Source organism: Dendropsophus ebraccatus, chromosome 8 (assembly GCF_027789765.1).
Source record: "Dendropsophus ebraccatus isolate aDenEbr1 chromosome 8, aDenEbr1.pat, whole genome shotgun sequence".
NCBI lineage: Eukaryota > Metazoa > Chordata > Amphibia > Anura > Hylidae > Dendropsophus > Dendropsophus ebraccatus.
In genome coordinates this window covers 79,642,617-79,665,855 of record NC_091461.1, presented here as the reverse complement: position 1 = coordinate 79,665,855, position 23,239 = coordinate 79,642,617, and the positions used below count along the sequence as shown (strand labels likewise).

Below are 23,239 nucleotides of genomic sequence, written 5' to 3'. Positions count from 1 at the left end.
AAAGGGAGACCCCAGAATATGTGCAGAGTGTGGCGTAACAGGGGGATCAGGAAGGACACCATTTACCAGTGTGACACCTGTCCTGATCCCCCCGGCCTCTGCATACTGGATCGCTCCAAGGTGTACCACACGTCATTGGGGTTCTACATTATCTAAATTCTGTCCCTTATTCCTATTTCAGGGGTCACGTTGATCCGGGGATTATTCTGATCGCCAATATGGAGTCGGGAAGGAATTTTTCCCCTGTGATGAGGCTACTGTCGTCTGCCTTACGAGGGTTTTTTTTTGCCTTCCTCTGGATCAACACAGGTTGAATTTGATGGACACCTGTCATTTCCAACCTTATAAACTAATAATTGCCCTAATACCCCCAAATAAATTAGAATTGTCCCTTTTTCCCCAGCTAAATAGGTATGGCCGCCATTCCCATTAGAGGATGCCATGATGCAATTACAAAGCCTCTGTGCGGCCAGGACAGTAGAAACCCCCCACAAGTGACCCCATTCTGGAAACTACACCCCATAAGGAATCTAACAAGGGGGGCAGCAGGGATATGGCCCCCTGGTGACGGCCACGTTTGGGACGTGAAAATGAAAAAAATTGTATTTTTTATTTTCTCGGCACATGTTCTACGTAAGTGCCCGTCACCAGTGGGGTCCATATGCTCACTGCACTCCTTGTTAGATTCCTTATGGGGTGTAGTTTCCAGAATGGGGTCACTTGTCGGGGGTTTCTACTGTCCTGGCAGCACAGGAGCTTTGTAATTGCGACGTGGCCTCCATCCTCCATTCCAGCCTCTAAATGGCGCTCTGTCCTTTTGGTGACTTGCCCTGTGCCCATATGGCACATTATGCCCACATGTGGGGTATTTTCGTACTCAGGGGACACTACCCTACACGTTTTGTGTTCATTTTCTTTTTTAACCCCTTGTGGAAATGGAAAAAAATCAAGGCTAGACCAACATTTAGTGTAATTTTTGTAAATTTTTTACTCTAAATCATTAATCTTGTCATGATTTTTTCATTTTCACAAGGGGTTAAAAGATAAAAAAAAATTTAATGTGTAGCGCAATTTCCCCTGAGTACGGAAATACCCCACATGTGTACATAAAGCGCCATTCGGGTGCAGGGTAAGCCTCCGAAGGGACGGAGCGCCATTTGGTTTTTGAAGGCTGGATTTGGATGGAATGGATTTCGAGGGGCCATGTTGCATTCAAAAGGCCCCTGTGTTGCCAAGACAGTTGAAACCCCCCACAAGTGACCCCATTATGGAAACTGCACCCCTCAAGGAATGTAACAAGGGGTGTAGTGAGCATATGGACCCCACTGGTGACTGGCACAAATGTGGAACAATGTGGCGTGAAAATGAAATATTACATTTTTTACACTATAATGTTGGTTTAGCCTTGAATTTATCATTTTCACAAGGGGTTAAAAGAGGAAAAAAAAACAAAATGTGTAGAGCAATTTCCCCTGAGTCCATAAATACCCCACATGTGGACATAAAGCGCCGTGCGGGTGCAGGGCAAGCCTCCGAAGGGAAGGAGCGCCATTTGGATTTTGGAGGTTGGATTTGGCTAGAATGGATGATGAACGCCATGTCGCATTTACAGAGCCCTCATGCTGCCAAAACACTGGAAACCCCCCACAAGTGACCCCATTCTGGAAACTGCACCCCTCAAGGAATCTAACAAGGGGTGCAGTGAGGATATGGACCCCTTGATGACGGGCACATTTGTGCCATGAAAGTGAAAAAATGAAAATTTTCCCTTTCACGTCACATTGTTCCACATTTGTGCCCATCACCAGTGGGGTTCATATGCTCACTGCCCCCCTTGTTAGATTCCTTGAGGGGTGTAGTTTCCATAATGGGGTCACTTGTGGGGGGTTTCCAGTGTCTTGGCAGCACGAGGGCTCTGTAAATGCGACATGGCCCTTGAAATCCTTTTCAGTGAAATTCAGCTTCCAAAAGCCAATTGGCGCTCCTTCCCTTTGGAGGCTCGTCCTGCGCCCCCTTGGCACTGTATCGCCACATGTGGGGTATTTCCGTACTCGGGAGAAACTGCGCTACACAATTTTTTGTCTTTTTTTGCCTCTTATCCCTTTAAGAAAATGAAAAATTGAAGGCTAGAACAACGTTTTAGTGTAAAAAATAAATTTTTCTTTTTTCACGCCATATTGTTCGGAAAATCTGTGAAGCACCTGTGGGGTCCAGATGCTCACCGCACCCCTTGTTACATTCCTTGAGGGGTGTAGTTTTCTAAATGGTGTCCCTTTAGGGGTGTTTTTTAGGTTTTGGCACCCCAGAGCCTCTGCCAACCTGAAGTGGTACAGTCAGAAATGACCAAATATAACGGAGGCGTTGTAATTCACTAGGCGCTCCTTTATATCTGAGGCTTGTGGTTGCGTCAAATAGCGCAATAGGGTCACATATGGGGTATTTCTATAAACTGCAGAAACGGGACAATAATTATTGGGGTGAATTTCTCTGGTAATAGGTTTATAATTATGAAAAATATTGGATTACAATAAAATCTCTGCACAGAAAATTAAAATTTTCAAATTCCTTACACACTTAGCTTTTATTTCTGTGACTCCCCTAAAGGGTTAAAACACTTTCTGGATATGCTTTTGCAGAGTTTGGGGGGTGCAGTTTCTGAAATGGGGTGCTTTGTGGGGCTTTCTAACATACAGGCCCCTCAAATACACTTTAAACCTGAACAGGTCCCTAAAAATATCTGATTTTGAAATTTTACTGAAAATTTGGAAATTTGCTGCTAATGTTTTAAGCTTCCTATTGTCTAAAAAAAATGAAATATAGTTTAATAAATGCCGCCAACATAAAGTAGACATGTTGCTAATGCTATTTAATATATAATATATGTGGTATAACCACTTTCTGTATACGCAAAAAAGTTTCAAAGTTGGAAAAATGCATTTTTTCACATTTTTTCACATTATTTGGGTTTTTTTCATAAAGATTTGTTATGAGTATCGACTCCAATTTACCAGAAATGTAAAGTACAATATGTCACGAGAAAACAATCTCAGAATCAGCCGGATAAGTAAAAGCATCCCGAAGTTATTAATGAATAAAGTGACACTGGTCATATTCATAAAATTTGTCTCTGTCATTAAGGCCATTTCAGGCTCTGTCCTTAAGGGGTTAAGGGGTTAAAACAACTATTGCATTTGTTAGTTTAATTTATTTTGAAAGCATATAACAAAGGAGAGAAACTTAGAACTAAACAGATATTTAAGGTCAAGTTACAAGGTTTTCCTTAAAAACCCTGACATTACTGAGTAATGAACTCTTGTCACCTGTATGCAATTGTTACACAACTATTTAAACAATTGATATGTTGTCTTCCAGTAAGTCAGATTCAGCTTCCCGTAATACAATCATTGGCACTTTACATAGTTACATACTTTAGACTATAAAATACACATGCACAACAAGGGCAAGCATGGAAATTAACAGGGATGGGTGGGTATACTGTAGATAACTTTGGACCCCCAGATGTTTTACTGTTTTTTTTTTTTGTATTGCAACTTGGATGTAATGGTAGTACATGGGAAAGTGCAGTCCTAATCTATGCCTCTACCCACTTGGAATATCTGCTGAAAGTTATGGCCTCCAACCTCGGTAATTTTCCCTTTCTAAGTGCTCAGGGAAAGTAGAATAGTCAGCAAGCCTTACCAGAACTGGGCATGTCAGTGACGAAATCACAAGCAAAACCATAGTCACTAGTCAGAGCCAACATCAAAGCCAGGAGATATCAGGGAAAAAGTTATAAAACTAAACCAGATGTTAGATGCCATAATCAGATCAGGTCAGAATACTGTAAATCCTAATGACAGGAGATCAATGCCTGTGAAGTACAATCACAGATGACTGTGGCCAGCAGTTGCCTCTTTTGATTTGGCACCATAAGTGTGAAACACTGGTGGTGAATATGATTGGCCCTGTGTCTTTGCTCTATGATGTCATGAAAGTTCAAATCTCGGCACTCACCATTTTCATGCTTCCAGAAATATTTTATTATAGAAAATCCATCAGATTTTTTTTTACAGCGGTAAAAAACAGGACGTTTCGGCGTCAAGCCTTCCTCAACTGTCTAAAAAAAAAACCTGATGAATTTTCTATAATAAAAGATTTCGGGAAGCATGAAAATGGTGAGTGCCAAGATTTAAACTTTCATGATGCTATAGGAATTTTTTCCTACTACGAGCATCACCCTCGACAAAGACGTGCCGCCCAAAAAGAATTTCTTTGCTCTATGATGGTCTAAACAGACTCATTGTCAGCAGGGCTGGTTTATATAACTGCAGAGTTACAGTGTTGGCACCATAAAAAAGAGGAGACAAGAAATCTTGCTAGAATGTGGCCATCTAAGTATGTTACAGTATCCATCCTTCTACAACAGTCCAGACTTGGCAGGATGTAGCTTATAAAATCTTGAAATGAATCTGCCCTTATAAATGAACCTTGCTGGCATGCACACCCTCAAGAAGATAGCCCCTCCAATGAACAAGATAATGTAGGGACCCCTGTGCCCTTCTGGAATACAGGATTCTGGAGACCTCAAATCTGTCTCTGTTGTGGGGCAACAGTAGTAACAGATGTTATTGTGAAACCTACTATTAATTTTAAAAGTGGACATGTGGTGACCCCAACCTGGAGGTGCAGCCGGTCACTTGCCAGATAGTTAAGTGTGACGCCAGTCCTGTGGTGGTTGGCCGAGGTATAGCTTTGCACAGTGGTAGTTTGTTTTGACACCAGTGCCGGTTGGGCACACAGGTATGGTGGCACACCTGCTTTTATTTTAGTGGGCTGGCTATACCTTGTTCCCCTGTGGACAGTGACCTGCCAGGTTGTTGCGGCGTCTCTTGGTCTGGAGTGAAATAGTGACCCACCTGGACTATTGGCACTGCCACCCACAGAAAGGGGAGATGACCCAAGGAAGGTGTGTGTGCTAAGTTGGTGCTTAATAAGGAATCACAGAGTCCCTTTAGCATAAATATAATACTGTTTCCTCTGAAGATACTTGAGGTAGGCAGTAGATTATACAGCTTTGCCTTGGTACAATTCTTTACATTTGATACACTAGTTAATTAATACTTTAGGCTATGTTCACACTACGTAAAACTACTTGCCGCAGAACTACGGTCGTAGTTTTGAGGTGTGTGACATAGCTTTATGTTCAATGGGATCCCAGCCGGAGCGTACACACATCGTATACACTCCGGCCGGGATCCCATGCGGCGCAGGATAAAACTGACGTCAGTTTTCTGCGTCCGGAATTCAGTGAATTCCGGCCGCAGAAAGACCTGTCAGTTCACACAATGAAGCAATCGGCTCCGGCCGCTTGCTTCACTGTGGGCTATGGGAAGCTCTGATGCGGGCGCACGCTGATGATCCGGGCTAAGACCGGCCGTTCCGTGACCGTGTTCCGTGGGTGTTCACGCAATGTGAACATAGCATGATGAGAGGTAGGTGAGAGGATCAGAAAAGCGGCGAGGAGGATGTCGAGAGAGTCCCAACCCAAGTAGTATTGTGCTCTGCTGTAACTTCAGACGTAGAAATAGATGAAAACTTGAGAGTAGAGAGAATACTTGTGCCTGTGTTTTGACTCTTTGGTCTTTGCACCACCTATTGCCCACCAGTGTTGAGAGACTGTCCTAGAGGGTGACACAAGCCCCAGACCTTGTTATCTGGGAAGAGCAATATGCTGAGGGGTTCCTACTTACACCCGCGCTGCGAGATAGAGGACACAGGCAGACAGAGGGCAGTTACTGAGGGGGCACAGCAGGGAAGGGGGCATTATTACTGTATGGGTGTACATCAGGGCAGGTTATTAGTATATGGGGCATGGCAGGGCAGGGGGTATTACTTCTAAATGTGGGAGCACAGCAGAGCAGAGGAAAGTATTACTATATAGGGGCACAGCAGGGGATCCTACATACACGGGGCAAATACCTACTGACTTGCACATGACACAAAAAAAAGTGGAAGAAAGTTGTTGGAAGTGCGGAGCCTAAGATGTTTGTCTGGCAGGTTCACAAGAGAACAATTGTAGCTGCAAGAAAGCATCCAAATCATTATGGTGGTCTGGGCCATATGGAGAGGGAAAGGAAAGTGACGCCTCAGAGCAAAGAAGATGTCACCTGTGAGTAACTGAATGATGTTTTTAGCATTTTAAAATAATACTGGAAAACACTGCTCTATGCCACGCACACTTCTTCTTCCTAACAACAGTGCCATTTCTAGGGCCAGGCGAGTCGGGGCACCGCACGGGGTGCCCACAGCTAGGGGGCGTCCTGCGGCATCCGACAGTACCCGGCCCGCAGCCCCTGCATCCTCAGGACTGGCCCGGGGATCTGGAATATAAGTTCCAGATCCCCTGGCCAGAGCAACCTTTACCTGTGCGTACGCATGCACAGCTAAAGGAAACAGCAGCTTGGGCAGAGACAGAGGGGCTTCCTGTGTAGGCGGCCTCTGTATGACAGGTGACTGCCTGCATCGGAAGCCAGAAGAGGACGGACTCACCAAGAAGAGGGAGCACAGCAGAGCAGAGGAAAGTATTACTATATAGGGGCACAGCAGGGGATCCTACATACACGGGGCAAATACCTACTGACTTGCACATGACACAAAAAAAGTGGAAGAAAGTTGTTGGAAGTGCAGAGCCTAAGATGTTTGTCTGGCAGGTTCACAAGAGAACAATTGTAGCTGCAAGAAAGCATCCAAATCATTATGGTGGTCTGGGCCATATGGAGAGGGAAAGGAAAGTGACGCCTCAGAGCAAAGAAGATGTCACCTGTGAGTAACTGAATGATGTTTTTAGCATTTTGAAATAATACTGGAAAACACTGCTCTATGCCATGCACACTACTTCTTCCTAACAACAGTGCCGTTTCTAGGGCCAGGCGAGCCGGGGCACCGCACGGGGTGCCCACAGCTAGGGGGCGCCCTGCGGCATCCGACAGTACCCGGCCCGCAGCCCCTGCATCCTCAGGACTGGCCCGAGGATCTGGAATATAAGTTCCAGATCCCCTGGCCAGAGCAACCTTTACCTGTGCGTACGCAGACACAACTAAAGGAAACAGCAGCTGGGGCAGAGACAGAGGGGCTTCCTGTGTAGGCTACCTCTGTATGCCTGCATCGGAAGCCAGAAGAGGACGGACTCACCGGTCACCCAGATTTCCCAGCATCCTGTATGTCAGTGTAATTGAGGTCACACAGCTTTCCCAGTATCCTGTATGTCAGTGTATAATGGAGGTCACCCTGCTCTCCCAGCATCCTGTATGTCAGTGTATAATGGAGGTCACCAGCTCTCCCAGTATCCTGTATGTCAGTGTTTAATGGAGGTCACCAGCTCTCCCAGCATCCTGTATGTCAGTGTATAATGAAGGTCATACAGCTTTCCCAGTATCCTGTATGTCTGTGTATAATGAAGGTCACCCAGCTCTGCCAGCACCCTGTATGTCAGTGTGATGGAGGTCACACAGCTTTCCCAGTATCCTGTATGTCAGTGTATAATGGAGGTCACCAGCTTTCCCAGCATCCTGTATGTCAGTGTAATGGAGGTCACACAGCTTTCCCAGTATCCTGTATGTCAGTGTATAATGGAGGTCACCAGCTTTCCCAGCATCCTGTATGTCAGTGTAATGGAGGTCACACAGCTTTCCCAGTATCCTGTATGTCAGTGTATAATGGAGGTCACCCAGCTCTCGCAGCATCCTGTATGTCATTGTATAATGGAGGTCACCAGCTTTCCCAGCATCCTTTAGGTCAGTGTATAATGGAGGTCACCCTGCTCTCCCAGCATCCTGTATGTTAGTGCATAATGGAGGTCACCCAGCTCTCCCAGCATCCTGTATGGCAGTGTATAATGGAGGTCACCCAGCTTTCCCAGCATCCTGTATGTCAGTGTAATTGAGGTCACACAGCTTTCCCAGTATCCTGTATGTCAGTGTATAATGGAGGTCACCCTGCTCTCCCAGCATCCTGTATGTCAGTGTATAATGGAGGTCACCAGCTTTCCCAGCATCCTGTATGTCAGTGTATAATGGAGGTCATACAGCTTTCCCAGTATCCTGTATGTCAGTGTATAATGGAGGTCACCAGCTCTCCCAGCATCCTGTATGTCAGTGTTTAATGGAGGTCATACAGCTTTCCCAGTATCCTGTATGTCAGTGTAATGGTGGTCACCCAGCTCTCCCAGCATCCTGTATGTCAGTGTATAATGGAGGTCACCAGCTCTCCCAGCATCCTGTATGTCAGTGTATAATGGAAGTCACCAGCTTTCCCAGCATACAGTTTGGGACCTTATAAGTGGGAAAAGGGGAAGTTGCTGGAAATGTGCAGAGCCTGAGATGTCTGTCTGGAAGGTCCTAAAGAGATGAATTGTAGCTGCAAGAAACCGTCATGGAGGCCGGGGCCGGATGGGGAGGAAAAGGGACCCGTCAGATCAAAGAAGACGTCACCTGTAAGTCCCTGTATAATGATTTTGTGTCCAGTGGAACATTATTTGGCAGGGGTGCAACACTGTTCTATGCAACAATACACACACTGCTTCTTTCTAATAACCCGAATCTTGATAAAAGCCCCCCTGCCTTCCCCAGGCCTGAACTGAGTGGGGTGGGGGTGGGGGCGCTTTTATCAAGATTCGCCCAGTTGCCGAAATGACCTAGAAACTGCCCTGCCTAACAACAACCCAATAACCCCCCGGACATCACTCAAATTGGGGTGGGGGTGGGGGGGGCTCCTGTGTCAAGATTCGCCCTGTAGTGAAACGGCTCTTATAGAGTGCATAGGCTTCTAGCAACTTTGTTCTATCCGGATCAGTTCCTTTACTTCCCTGGGATACTGTCCTGCACTGTGTTCCTCTGGTCCATGGCATGGGTTAGGATGATCCCTGACTTGTCTTCTCTAGCAAAAGTTTAATACTGCATATAGTGTGGAGTGAGGATGCTTGAGAGAAAACTGTGTCTAGCTGCATGTGTTGTCCGTCTAGACCACAACTTAGACTGGGGACCTGGCAGGAGCCAGGTCCCAACTTCACTGCTGTAAGGAGCATTCTAGCTTGCGTCCTTCCTCTACAGAATCCAAAGGCAAAATAACCTACACTTCCTCTACCCATGTGACCTCCTTTTTACAACGCATGTAAGGTGTGCTGTGAGTGGGGGAGGAGTGCATGTGAAGAAGCAAAGAGAGAGATGATAGGTGAAGAGAATAAAGAACTCTCATTGGTGTGCAGATCCATGTGATACACAAACAATAACCCTTTGGTTCCTACAACTGTGCAATATCTGAATACACATTGTTATAACAATGACATTTTGAGCCAAAACTCTGGTACTACTACATTACCACTAACACTTAACAGTACAGGCTTTTACGAAGGGTGTAACCAATAGCAACACCCGTGGTTTAGAACAGAAAGAAGAATAAATAATATCAGTAACAAGTAAAAAAAAGTTTCACTAGTCCATTCAGCATAATATGGGGTCTCGGACATTGCATACTGGCAAAGGATAATAATCCCGAAACAGCTGTCTGCAGATGTGTATTCTTTCTTTTTACAAATATTTGTGGCTTTATATATATCCCCAGTCATGGTCTAGGACCGATAGTTGCAGGGAAATACGGACTTGAAGGGAAAGCCACTGTAACTCACTGGCTCTAGCTCAGTTCTGACCACTCCTTTGCCCAACTATAGGTTCTGGGTCAGCTTGTGTCCTCGCCAGGGGCGTAACTAGAAATGGCTGGGCCCTATAGCAAACTTTTAATTGACCCCCCCCCGACTGACCACTAAACGGTCAAGTGAAGCCATAACTACATAACTGCTAGCTCTGGTCAGGAGTGCTTGCAGTTAAAGGGATATTTGCAAAACCCAGGAGACCAGCAGGGCCACCCGGTGCTGCAAATGATGACGGCTCAGGGGGCCCAGTGTATTGCAGGAGCAGGCCATGGGGCCCCCTGATGCGGCGGGCCCTATAGCAGCCGCTATGGCAGCTATAGTGGTAGTTACGCCCCTGGTCCTTGCTTCTTCCCAGTATTTGCTGCTACCTTCCACCACTGCAATGCCACCTCTGCCTACCTAGGGTGCATGTTGCAGTTTATTTTCGATTTAAAGGCCCAGTTAACCACTTTACAATTAAACAAAAACAAATAAAACACATCACAAAAACATTCTCCGAATCACTTGAATTACAGTATACGTCAAAACTAAAAACTGGTATATGTTCTCCAGAGCCAGTCAGCTTAATTTTTAAGGGGTGCACAATATATCATTGTATGGAAAACAGTTATATCCCATTTTAAGCTTCACCTCATTTAAAAAAACTGTATGATTTTACAATCACATACAATATTTTATTGTAACAAATAAAAAAAAAAATATTGACCTTTCCAGTTTAACGTTAACTAAGATACGATATCTCTAACTAATCAATGAACTGCCGTATAAAAGGCAACGCACTTACTGCTACTGACATAAATGAGGTTACTACAGGCTATTTTCTTAGCTAAAAACTTGCATTATTCTCATTTGTTGATCATTTGAGGCAGTTTGTGAATTTGTGAATGTGTATATAGTGAATATATGTAGGTGAAGCAGGCTAGTGGACACATAGTTTACTGTTGGAAAATAGGTTCTAAAATAGGTTTTAAAATATATATATATATTTTTTAAGGTGAGATGTTTTTCCCTACCCAGACCATCAGCTTCCTAGCTGTAATATTTATAATGTTATTCACTTTGACTCTGTCTGACACATCACCTGCATGCTGTGCAATACAAGGACTTCCAGGTCTCAATGGACGGGATGGAAGAGATGGTGTTAATGGATTAAAAGGCGATCCAGGTAAGAAAAATTGAGATTATTTTTACTCTTTGTGTCTTTCTCTGGCATTCACTAATATAATTACATGTTGGATTTTTTTTAAACAGAATGGAAAATTAAAAAAAAAATATATTATTGCTTTACAATAACATTGGTTGGTAAACTAAATTTACAGATTACAGTCCTAAGCAATTCTGAGATATTCTAAGAAATTCTGTGCTATCCATTGTTAATACTTTCTCTGTATAGATTTATTAAAAAAAAAAAAATCTGAATAAATAGCTTTCAATTTATCAAGCAAAGGAATAGTTAAGATACTTCAAATTATAGATAAATTTATAGATAATATAGAAAAGTAGAAAGAGTGCACCAGCACTACAGGTCGCAAATCACGCCACTGATATCATGTGTAGGATACTCTCACCTTTTTGGTGTATTGGTGGTGCTCTGTTCAGAACAGTAGTCCATGGAAATCACATATAGAAGAAATAGGCGAACGGCACATCACCTTAAAACGAATCCACCTTTATTATTCCATTAGACAGCACAAAAGTCGGAACATCTGATGTTCCGACTTTTGTGCTGTCTAATGGAATAATAAAGGTGGATTCGTTTTAAGGTGATGTGCCGTTCGCCTATTTCTTCTATATGTGAAATTTATGGATAATCTATATATAAAACTTGTCTCTACATAGTGAGGTAATTGTTGTAAATCAATTAAAATTTAACTATACTTGAAATAGTAGTAAGAAGGTAAATTGTATCCCTCCCACTGCTGCAAGATGATCATACAGGACTCTGGTCACCATATAAAAATGTGTCAACAGATATTCATACTGTGTGCAATAATGTGTTGTGATCCAAGCACTTTGGATCTTTACCAATCTGGTTTATTGCATGCAATATCTATAATTGAAATACGTATGAACAAAGCTGAACTTACCAGAAATCCAGGTCGAGGTCTCCTGAAGGCACATTTTCTGGTTGAAAAAAAAGAGACTAAACACAGGTATTCTGGCCAGTACAGAGATGCACAGCTCAATGTGTCCATCAGTCACATGACTGCCTTCTCTCTGTGAGTGCTCAGATGGCCTGGGATACACAAGAATTCCTGTTTTTTGAGGGGAAAAAAAAGAGTCCGAAAACAGGAAGTACCGTGTTCTCCATGATAGCAAAAAAAAAAAAAAAAAAATTATGAATGTAAATTGCAAACTTGTTTTCATATCACGTCTACTGTTGATTTAGAATATGATCACTGTTAAGTGTCAGACAAATTCTCATATGCACACAAATAAAATATAGGACTTAAATATGTAAAATATCAAGTGCTAAAATATTAACAATAGGCTATATACTCTGCTGAAACAGGTCCACAATGCAAAAAATATGACTTTTGTCTTAAAATGCGTCCCCCTGTAGTATCTCTACTAGATGTTACTTGCCCTGCTCTGTACATTAAAATCTGTTAAAGTTTTTGTATGGAAGTTTATGTAAAAAGGTTGGTGACAAACACTAAATTATACCACCAACATCAAAAACCTCCACTAATTGATAAATCATCAGTCCATCTAGTCTGCCCTTTAAGCATTTCCTTTTTTATTATCTTAGGATAGATGTATGTTTATCCCAGGCAGGTTTAAATTCTGTTATTGGTTTAATGCAAATGTATTATCAGTACATTCGCTTTATGTCTTGCATATGGCTAGAATGACACAGGTGGGAAAAACCGGTGCCGTGGTCCTTTTTTTTTTTTTGAACCACAGGTTCAAAAAGAGGACCGTGGATTTAGCTTCCCTGCGCCAGTGCGCCAGTGTAGCTCATTAGTCCATTTTTCCTGTAAAATCCCTTTGAAGCCATGATCACACACTGTATTGAAATTATTGAAATGTAAAATAACATTATTTTCTATGGAACAAGGGCAGTAGTGTATACACACTGTATACACTGCGGCTGCTGTTCTGTGTGGCTGCACAGAAAACTCACATGTCTATTTTGTGCGGCCGATATTCAGAGAACAGCGGCCGCACAAAATAGCCTGTGCACACAGTGTAAAAGAAGGCTCCGGCCATACTATGGTTAATTGAAGCACCCAAATGTGCCCACATTCCAATTCAAATAAAGTGATGTTTATCCAGCTGCTACTGCAGTACCAGCCAGGTGAGCATCACAGACAGCGGCCACTGTGTGACACGGTCGTGTCACAAAGCAGTTGCTTTTTTTACAGCATGTGAACCTAGCCTAAATCTTATTCTACTTTTAGTTGACTAAACATACTGTATAATTAAAACAAATCTTAGAGCAATAGGTGAAACATGAATATCTGCTTTCTTTAGGTCCTCCTGGTGAGGTAGGAAAACCAGGAGTGAAAGGCAGCAATGGGTCACCGGGAAAACAAGGACCTATAGGAAAACCTGGGTCTAGTGGTAATGTCTCTCAATTTTTTTTTATACTTTATACTCTATAATTTATCATTACATTGCATATGCTGAGTAATTTAATCATTATGTTTACTTTTGTTTATCTGCTAAGGATTACCTGGTCAAAAAGGTGAAAAAGGAAATATTGGATTGCAAGGTAAGTATTCTTGGCAACAGATTTCCTTCTCTGGAGTAATATCTGACTATTCCTGTGTTTTGAGACTCCCAACTGAGGCTCCACAGATCCCTTTCTTGTATATTCAAATTTTATAGGGGGCAATGTTTCATTGGAGACTCTTGAATAAGTACGCCAGTGATTTTTATGTGAAAAAGGAGAAATATTGGAACACCACATATGTATAGCCAACTATATTAATACAGAGATACATCAGTCAGAATAATGATGTTGTTGCTAAACCAGATGGTATGTATTCAACCAGCTCTGACCCCAAGCCACAACATGGCCAGGCATAGTAAAGAGAAATTTGTCAGATTTATTTGTTGCTTAGCTACAGACACCATGGGATAGCTGTTAGAGTATACAAGCAAACTGTACCTTCACTAGAGATGACGGTGGTTGCAAAACTTATAAAGTTTCCTTTTTCTCAGCCGAGTGTCAAAGAGGTGGGGCCCACCACCCTCTGCCTTACCTTCAAGCCCCTCCTCAATTTATGTACAGGGTTTGGTAGGTCTGTCAAGGAGGGTCTGGTTGGTTGAATGAATACCTGCAGCCATAGTGTGGATTCAATAATTTCTTTGTATACACATGAGAAACAAAATGTGCATGCAGTTCATGCAGTAACCTAATAGGGTAAATAATACAAGAAATCTGGCCCTAACCCCCTATAAATGTATATAAACAACTGAAACAGAATGTTCGCACATCTTAAAGGGTATTTTAGGGGCACTTTGTGCTATTAATAAATTATATGTATATGAGCCTTGGCTTTACAAAAACTAACAAAAAATTATTAAACTAAAAATAACGTATCACAGAAAGGGGGCAAAATTTCTTGAATAACAGAATGAGAAGAAACTTTACAATGTCTAAATCTGCATGTATAAAAAAAAGTGGACAGGGACTAGGAACAAGGACTATAGTAGCCTGCCCTCCCCAATAGTTTTATATAGTGGCCAGCCCTCTCCAATAGTCTTATAAATTAGCCAACCCTCCCTAATAGTGTCTTGTATAGAAGCCAGTCCTTATGGCCTACGAAATTATAATATGGGCAGTCTGAGTGGCCATCCGGACCACCCATCTTATAATCTGCTGCGACATCAGGAGGGCCAGATGTAACACAGCAATGGAAAAGCACGGCGGGCCAAAAAACAATGGCACCACGGGCCAGATTTGGCCCGCGGGCCAGAGTTTGACATGACTGGTCTGGATGACATGCAGAAACCGAGAGGGAGGGATTTATTAGGACTGACATTTTCTGTGCTGGTCTTTAATATTCCCCCGTGGTGCACAGCCTCACTGGATTTATGTAGAGATGAAATGTCTCTATAAAAATCCAATCCACATGTGGTGATCAATATCCCCTGTGAGCTCAACATTATGAACAGAGGTCACTGATCCAGCCCTTCTAGTGTTCCTAATTCCTAATGTGAGGAATATCTAGTGTCCAGACCTGAGACCAGGAACTAAGTGGGTCATAAACACCAGGACCCATTAAACTTGTTTACAGAAACAATCCACATCCTGGTCTGTCACAAGCCAGAGACCCCGAGAGGTTAGGTAAGGGACACCGGAGGTCACCCATAGAACACCATTCTGGCATCTGAACCCTCCAGAAATATGGAATTCACACATATTCTAGAGGTATGCTTTTGCAGAGGTACACAGGACACTGATACAAACCTACAGTATTAAAAGTGGCCTTATTGTCTGTAATGCCTGGAGTCGTAGATCCACTGAACCGTCACTAGTGATGGTATTAACCGCACCAGGGAGCGGAGTCTAAGGGGCCGCTGGTTTTCACCAGAGCCCGCCGCAAGGCGGGATGGACTTGCTGCGGCAGGCGACCCCCAGGTCACTACCACTGGCTTGGTTGCTAGTGACAGCAGGCGAGGCGTGGCAGGAGAAGTAGGCAAAAGATAATGCAGGCAGAGGTCTGTAGGCGTAACCGCAGGTGGCAGGCAGTGCTCAGGAACAATGGGTAAGCAGCGGACAGGGACTAGGGACCGGGACAGCGGACAGGGACTAGGAACAGGGACTGAGGTCAGGAACAACAGGGAGCTGGGCCAAACGCTATGGGAAGCATGTAGAGGCTCCAACAGGGACAGGGCATGCTTGGATTTATAGGGAGTGATTGTGTGCATACACCAATTAGAGGCGGACTGGCCCTTTAAATCTGAGACAGCCGGCACAGACGGAGACTGGAGCGGGACGAGGTAAGGCGCCCTCCCGGGCCGAACAGGCGGCAGCGTCGGGTCCCTGCACATGGACCCCGGCGGCTGCATGGGGAAGAGAGAGGTCGCGGCAGCGGCCCGGATGAGATCTTGGTCCAGGATGTTAGTCTCGGGTTCCCAGGACCTCTCCTCAGGACCAAATCCTCTCCAGTCCACTAGCAAGAACTGTCTTCCTCTGACAGTTTTCATGGCCAGAATGTCTTTATCAATGCAGACATCGTCTGAGACGGCTTGTGGAGCAGTGAACGAAGACTTATTGGAGAATCGGTTGAGGACCACTGGCTTTAAGAGGGAAACATGGAAGGCGTTTGGAATCCGCATAGTAGGGCGTAGACGGAGTTTGTAGGTGACTGGGTTGATGCGTTCTAGCACCGAGAAAGGACCGAGGATTCGCGGACCCAACTTGTAGCTGGGAATCTTGAGTCAGACATATTTGGCCGAGAGCCAGACTTTGTCACCTGGGAGAAAATTTGTGGCAGGTCTTCTTCTCTTGAGCAAAGATTGTCGAGTCTGTTCCCAGATCGACTGCAGGTCAGACAACAATTCCTCCATGGCTGGGACCTCGGAGGATGGAGAGAGAGGCAAAGGAGGACGAGGGTGACGCCCATAGACCACATAGAAGGGTGACTTGCCTGTGGAGTCCAGATGGTTGTAGGAGAACTCTGCCCATGGAAGCAGACTGGACCAGTTGTCTTGGCGAGCAGAGATGAAGTGTCGTAGATAATTGCTAAGGACTTGATTGATCCTCTCCACTTGCCCGTTGGTCTGGGGATGATAGGCTGCCGAGAAGTCCAGCTTCACTTGGAATTGAGAACAGAGAGCACGCCAGAATCTGGAGACGAATTGTGATCCTCTGTCGGACACAATATGAAGAGGAAGACCATGTAGGTGGAATATATGCTGAAAGAACAACTGGGCCAGGCAAGGAGCAGATGGTAGTCCAGGAAGAGCCACGAAGTGGGACATTTTGGATAAGCGGTCTGTAACAACCCAAATGACAGTGTTACCCGCGGAGGGAGGCAAGTCTGTAACAAAGTCCATGCCTATATGGCACCAGGGACGGTCTGGAACTGGCAAGGGCTGAAGTAGGCCGGCAGGTCTTAGACAGGAGGACTTGTTCCTGGCACAGATGGTACAAGAAGCCACAAAGTCCTTGACATCTTGGAGTAGGCTGGGCCACCAGTAGTGGCGGGAGACCAGTTGCCCGGTCTTTTCAACTCCCGGATGCCCGGCCACCACAGAGGAATGACCCCACTTCAAAATACGTCTTCAAAAGTGCAGGGCGCACGTAGGTTTTTCCGGGAGGCCCTCTCTGAAGAGTAGAGGTGGCGACTGGCACTAGGCGATCGGGAGGTATAATGTGGCAAAGGGATTCCTCTTGTCCCATAACATCAGATGCTCGGGAAAGTGCATCGGCTTTCACGTTCTTCTCAGCAAGACGGAAATGAATGATGAAATTGAAACGTGAGAAGAAGAGCGACCACCTGGCCTGCCGAGGATTGAGGCGTTGGGAAGATTCTTGTGGTCCGTATAAATGTTGACCGGATGCCTAGCCCCCTCAAGGAGATGACGCCACTCCTCCAGTGCCAACTTAATCGCCAAGAATTCTCGGTCACCAATGGTATAGTTCCTCTCAGCAGGGGAGAAAGTCTTAGAGAAGAATCCACAGGTTCTGGTCTTGCCTGATGCGTCCTTTTGCAAGAGGACGGCTCCAGCGCCCACTGAAGATGCGTCGACTTCAAGTGAAAATGGCTTGGTGGCATCCGGGCGGACTAGAGCAGGAGCAGAGGCAAAGGCAGACTTTAGGCTAGTGAAGGCTTGCTCGGCCTCAGGTGGCCAATGGCTGGGATCCGCCCTCTTCTTAGTGAGAGCTACGATGGGTGCGACCAGGGTTGAGAAATGTGGGATGAACTGCCGATAGTAGTTGGCAAATCCTAGGAGACATTAAATAGCTCTGAATCCCACAGGACGTGGTCACTGGAGAACAGCTGAGAGTTTGGCTGGATCCATCTGTAGACCCCGATCGGAGACAATATAGCCAAGAAATGGAAGGCTGCGCTGATGGAAAACGCATTTCTCCAGCTTGGCGTACAAATGATTGGCCCGTAGTCTTCGTAGGACCTGACATACTTGGGTCACGTGAGTCTGCTAGTCAGGGGAGAAGACCAGAATGTCGTCAAGATAGACGATGATGCAGACATAGAGGAGGTCACGGAATATGTCGTTAACAAATTCCTGGAAGACTGCTGGGGCATTGCATAGGCCGAATGGCATGACCAGGTATTCGTAGTGCCCATCTGTGGTGTTAAAAGCGGTCTTCCATTCGTCTCCTTCACGAATACAGATCAAATTGTACGCTCTCCTGAGATCCAGATTGGAGAAGATATCCCCGAATAGTTCGGGGATAAGCGGAAGAGGATAACGGTTCTTGACAGTCACCTTATTAAGGCCCCAGTAGTCTATGCATGGGCGGAGAGAACCGTCCTTCTTCTGCACAAAGAAGAATCCTGCGCCAGCAGGGGACGTAAATTTACGGATTAAACCCTTCTGTAAGATTTCCCAGATGTAGGAGGACATGGCCTCAGTCTCGGGTACGGAGAGAGGGTACACCCGACCTCGTGGAGGAGAAGTTCCAGGAAGGAGGTCTATGGGACAATCGTACGTCCGGTGAGGGGGTAGAGAGTCTGCCTCCTTGGCAGAGAAGACATCAGCCAAGTCTTGGTATTCTGCCGGTAGGCCGGGTAGAGGGCTGACGAAGTAAGGTGACATTATAGAGCACTTGGGCTGAGGAAGCTTCAGATACCGGTTTGGACAGTCCAGGCCCCAACTGAGAATCTCCCCGGTTCTCCAGTCTAGCTTAGGGGCATGTAATTGCAGCCAACGAAGGCCCAGGAGGATGTCGGAAGAGGACTGGCGCAAGACGTAGAAGGAGATTTTCTCCTGATGTAAAGCGCTTACCTGGAGGACTAGAGGTGCAGTCTGGTAGTGTACAGCTTCGGTGAGAGTCTCGCCCATGACCGAGGAGATAGACAGGGATCGGGCTAGCTGGGTCACGCGTAGCCGCAATCTTTGGACCAATGTGTCTGCAATGAAACTGCCTGCAGACCCAGAGTCAATGAAGGCAGTAGTCTGGTGAGTTTGTCCCGAGGGCGTTTGGATGGAAACGGGCATAGACAACCTTAGAGAGGTGGCATTCACACCTAGGGAGGCCTCTCACACCGGACCTAGGTGCGAGCGTTTCCCGGACGCTGAGGACGTTGGGGACATCTCTGCTGGAAGTGATCAGATCCACCGCAATAGAGACAGAGATTCAACTCCAGTCGGCGAGCTCTCTCATCAGAGGTCAGGCGAGATCGTTCTACCTGCATCGGAACTTCAGGAGTTAACTGGGGTACCGGTGTGACTGGATTCTGGAAAACCGGTGCCAGCCGGTGATGGCGACGGGGCAAACTTAGTCGCCGTTCTTGCCGGACCTCCTCCTCTCTCTCGGAAAACCGGTTGTCGACTCTGGTAGCCAGTAGAACGAGATCGTTCAAGGAGGTAGGAAGGTCTCAGGCAGAGAGCACGTCTTTCTGCTGACTGGACAGGCCCTTCTTGAAGGTGGCTATTAGAGCGGCCTCATTCCAGTCTAATTCTGCAGCCAGGGTGCGGAACTGGATGGCGTAGTCGCCAACAGAGGAACTCCATTGAGAGAGATTGAGAAGCGCAGTCTCAGCCGAAGATACACGGGCAGGTTCCTCAAAGACGGAGCGAAACTCGGCCAGGAAGGTTCAGAGATTGGCAGCAACAGGATCATCTCGGTCCCACAGCGGCGTGGCCCAAGCCAGAGCTCTACCCTCCAATAGGCTGATGATGAAAGCCACTTTAGAGCGCTCGGTGGGAAACTGACTACTTAAAAGTTCAATGTGCATGGTGCATTGAGTCAGGAATCCTCTGCACAACTTGGGATCGCCTCCGTATTTACTCGGGAGAGCCAGTCGAAGTCTCGAAGAGGCTGCAGGAGGTGATGAGCGCAGGGCTGTAGTATGCTGCTGTAAGGCGGCCGTCAGTTTCTGGATCTGCTGAGACTGTTGCTGGATTTGTTGAGCCTGTTGGGCGACCACCCTGGCACAGTCACAGACATCAGGCACCTCGCCGGGATCCATGGTTGGAGCCTACTGTAACGCCTGGAGTCGTGGATCCACTGAACCGTCATTAACCGCACCAGGGAGCGGATTCTAAGGGGCTGCTGGTTTTCACCAGAGCCCGCCGCAAGGTGGGATGGACTTGCTGTGGCAGGCGACCCCCAGGTCGCTACCCCTGGCTTGGTTGCTAGTGACAGCAGGCAAGGCGTAGCAGGAGCAGTATGCAGAAGCATGTAGAGGCTCCAACACAAGGGACAGGGCATGCTGGGATTTATAGGGAGTGATTGTGTGCATACACCAATTAGGGGCGGACTGGCCCTTTAAATCTGAGACAGCCGACGTGCGCGTCCCCGCCTCCTAGGAACAACAGGGAGCTGGGCCAAACGCTATGGGAAGCATGTAGAGGCTCCAACAGGGACAGGGCATGCTGGGATTTATAGGGAGTGATTGTGTGCATACACCAATTAGGGGCGGACTGGCCCTTTAAATCTGAGACAGCTTCACAGACGGAGACAGGAGCGGGGCGAGGTAAGGCACCCCCCGGGGCCGAACAGGCAGCAGCGCACATGGACCCCGGCGGCTGCATGGGGAAGAGAGAGGTCGCGGCGGCCGTGACATTGTCCCATGGGAACAGGAAGCATTTGGATAACTCCCACTGTATTGTATGTCTGGTACGTTCGCGTGCGGGAGGTGATGACACCTGCAGAAATATTGGAATATGAACATCTTGAGGCAAGTGGTAGAATACCATGGGTGTCATAAACCCAGGGTTGTAAAAGGCCATTACCATATTTCCTGGCCTCCTCTGACATCAGAGAAAGGAGGGTGGGGAGAGGGTCTCTCACAGTCCTTTTAAGACAGAAATGGCTGATAGAAAATCGTTATTCTTTGGGGATCCCTTGTTGGATGGACTGGCCTATATTATGCTTCCCCAGGCAACTGGACTAAAACGTTGCGTGACGTATTAAGTTCTGTTTTTTCTCCCTTTTTTTTTTAAGAACTGCATTTCACTGTGTATATATATATATATATATATATATATATATATATATATATATATGTCTGTGTATTTTATCGTGTTTCAAATAACTCTTTTGTTGTATGCACTGTCCTTTTTTATGATATTAAATTTCACTTTAATAAGAGCCTTCTTGTGTTCTAACGATCCTATGACCCTAGGAGGAGCGTTACCAAGGGTGAGTTGTTAATCTGTTAAGGCTATAGCGTATAGTCTGTTGTAATTGTGTTAGGTGGGTTTAAGGTGAGGTGTCACGTCAGCCCTATATGATGTGTGGTGGCAGCGACAAGATTTGAGGAGGTTCTGGTTGGCAGCTGACAGAGGGGGGTCCAGTGTGACCTTGTAGGCTATCATCCAGAACCTAAGTCACAGGGATCGTGACAGCACACCAGAGCCTTTCCATGCGCATGCAGTAAAACCTACACCAGCACAGAGCTGGCATAGATTTCACTGACACTTCTTGGCCTAAATAATGGTAAATGTGGCACAAATAGAGGCCGCACCCCCTCTGCACATGGCTATGCCGCCCTATCCCCACCCCTTTGTCGCAAGCAGCGCAGATGGGCCACATGCAAATAATTTATTTGAAATACAAGAGTTTGCAAATAAATTATTTGCATCTTGGTCCTCTGCGCCAGAAAATTCCTGCCTGCATCACCTGAATCGACAATAGTGACACAAGGTTGGTTGGTGATGCTGAGTGCTTAGGATGAGTTGGAACACTCCCCCTCGACTAACCAGTATCACTTTTCTGCAGCCTTAGGCTGGGTTCACACTACGTATATTTCAGTTAGTATTGTGGTCCTCATATTGCAACCAAAACAAGGAGTGGATTGAAAACACAGAAAGGCTCTGTTCACACAATGTGATGCCATATAAGGGCAAATATTTGCTGTTATTTTAAAACAACGGCTGCTGTATTGAAATAATTGCAGTTATTTACTGTTATATGGCGGCCATCCACTCAATTTCAACATTGTGTGAACAGATCCTTTCTGTGTTTTTAATCCACTCCTGGTTTTGGTTGCAATATGAGGACCACAATACTGACTGAAATATACGTAGTGTGAACCCAGTTACTATGTCTTTTTTTTTTTCTTTAGTCTGCTTTGTTTATAATTATAATTTCATTGTAGTATAATATGCTAAGTAATCTCAAGGCATTCCAACCACATCTTGTTCATTGATGCTACAAAATAAGGTACTTTATATTAATCTGACTAAAAATATTGTTATGTCATCTAGGATTGCCAGGTGTAAAGGGAGAAAAAAGTGACAATTCTGGACAACTGGGTAAATAAAAAAATTAACAAAGTGAACAATTTTAGAGGATTTCAGTTTTGCATTTGAGTACCTTGTACCTGGAATAAAACTGCAGTAATAATAACATCTGTTTTTGTCAATTTTTATGGTGTATTTACATGGACAGATATATCTGAAAGATATCTAAAAGATCATTAAAGCCAAACCATTCTTTGATTTTTGACCCGTTCTCTGTTTATAGTCTGTTCCTGGCTTTGGCTTCAATAATTTGTCAGATATCTGTTTAAACTGAAAATAAATCAGAACATTGTAGTGTACTGTTCACATTACTCAGCACACATTGTAGCCTTCGATTCCCACTTACTAGTGTATTCTCTTATCATTTGCATGGCTAATTGTGTGTCCAATTAAAGGGCACTTTTTCAGCTGGTTCATACTATACTATCAGAAGCCAGAAAAAAAGACAACCCCTGCCCTGTATTACCCACAGTAGGTGGCAGGTACTAACTTTCCTCATCCGGGCACTCGGCCTAAAAAGATCCACCCCCTGCCCTGTAATAGCCTAACAATTAGCCCTGTATTCTTCCAAGTACACTTCTAACACATTCCATACAGTAACTTCTGGTCCTTTGGTACCCAGTTAATTGCAAAAGTGTGACAGCAAATTAAACTAAGTATACTTTTATTAAGAAAATAAACAGCTGATAAAAACAATTAAAATTATAGGAATGTGGAGGTAACATGAAGGATGAGGTATGTCAATACAAGTACAGGTGGCTAGGCAAGTAAAAAATACTAAGTACTGATAAAGAATTGATTTAGAAATTAGGGCTATGTTCACACTATGTAAAAATGGTTGTATTTCATAAGAACGGCTATCATTTTTTAAACAAAGGCTGTCATTTGCACAATAATGGCCATTGTTATGAAATACCGCCATTGTTTTTACATAGCCTATGGTGTGTCTAAGGCTCTGTTCACATGGAGTAAAACTTGCTGAACTCCACTACGGACAATTCCTCCGGGGAATTCTGCCAGTTTTACTCCATGTGAACGGAGCCTTAGACACACTGTATTTTTGCTCAGTATTTTGGTCAGTATTTTTCAACCAAAACCAGGAGTGGATTGAAAACACAGAAAGGCTATGTTCACACA

At 45.1% G+C, this 23,239-nt stretch overlaps 1 protein-coding gene across 1 annotated transcript in view; it reads left to right on the top strand.

Moving 5' to 3' along the window:
• The first annotated feature begins 10,548 nt into the window (after positions 1 to 10,548).
• The window catches only part of LOC138798685 (pulmonary surfactant-associated protein A-like), a 39,470-nt gene continuing 26,779 nt past the window's right edge, over positions 10,549 to 23,239 (top strand). Inside the window, exons 1-4 of the mRNA XM_069979227.1 lie at positions 10,549 to 10,871; positions 13,184 to 13,273; positions 13,380 to 13,424; positions 22,067 to 22,114. Coding sequence (XP_069835328.1) covers positions 10,706 to 10,871; positions 13,184 to 13,273; positions 13,380 to 13,424; positions 22,067 to 22,114 — 349 coding nt within the window. The 5' untranslated portion in view covers positions 10,549 to 10,705. The remainder of the gene's footprint in view (positions 10,872 to 13,183; positions 13,274 to 13,379; positions 13,425 to 22,066; positions 22,115 to 23,239) is intronic.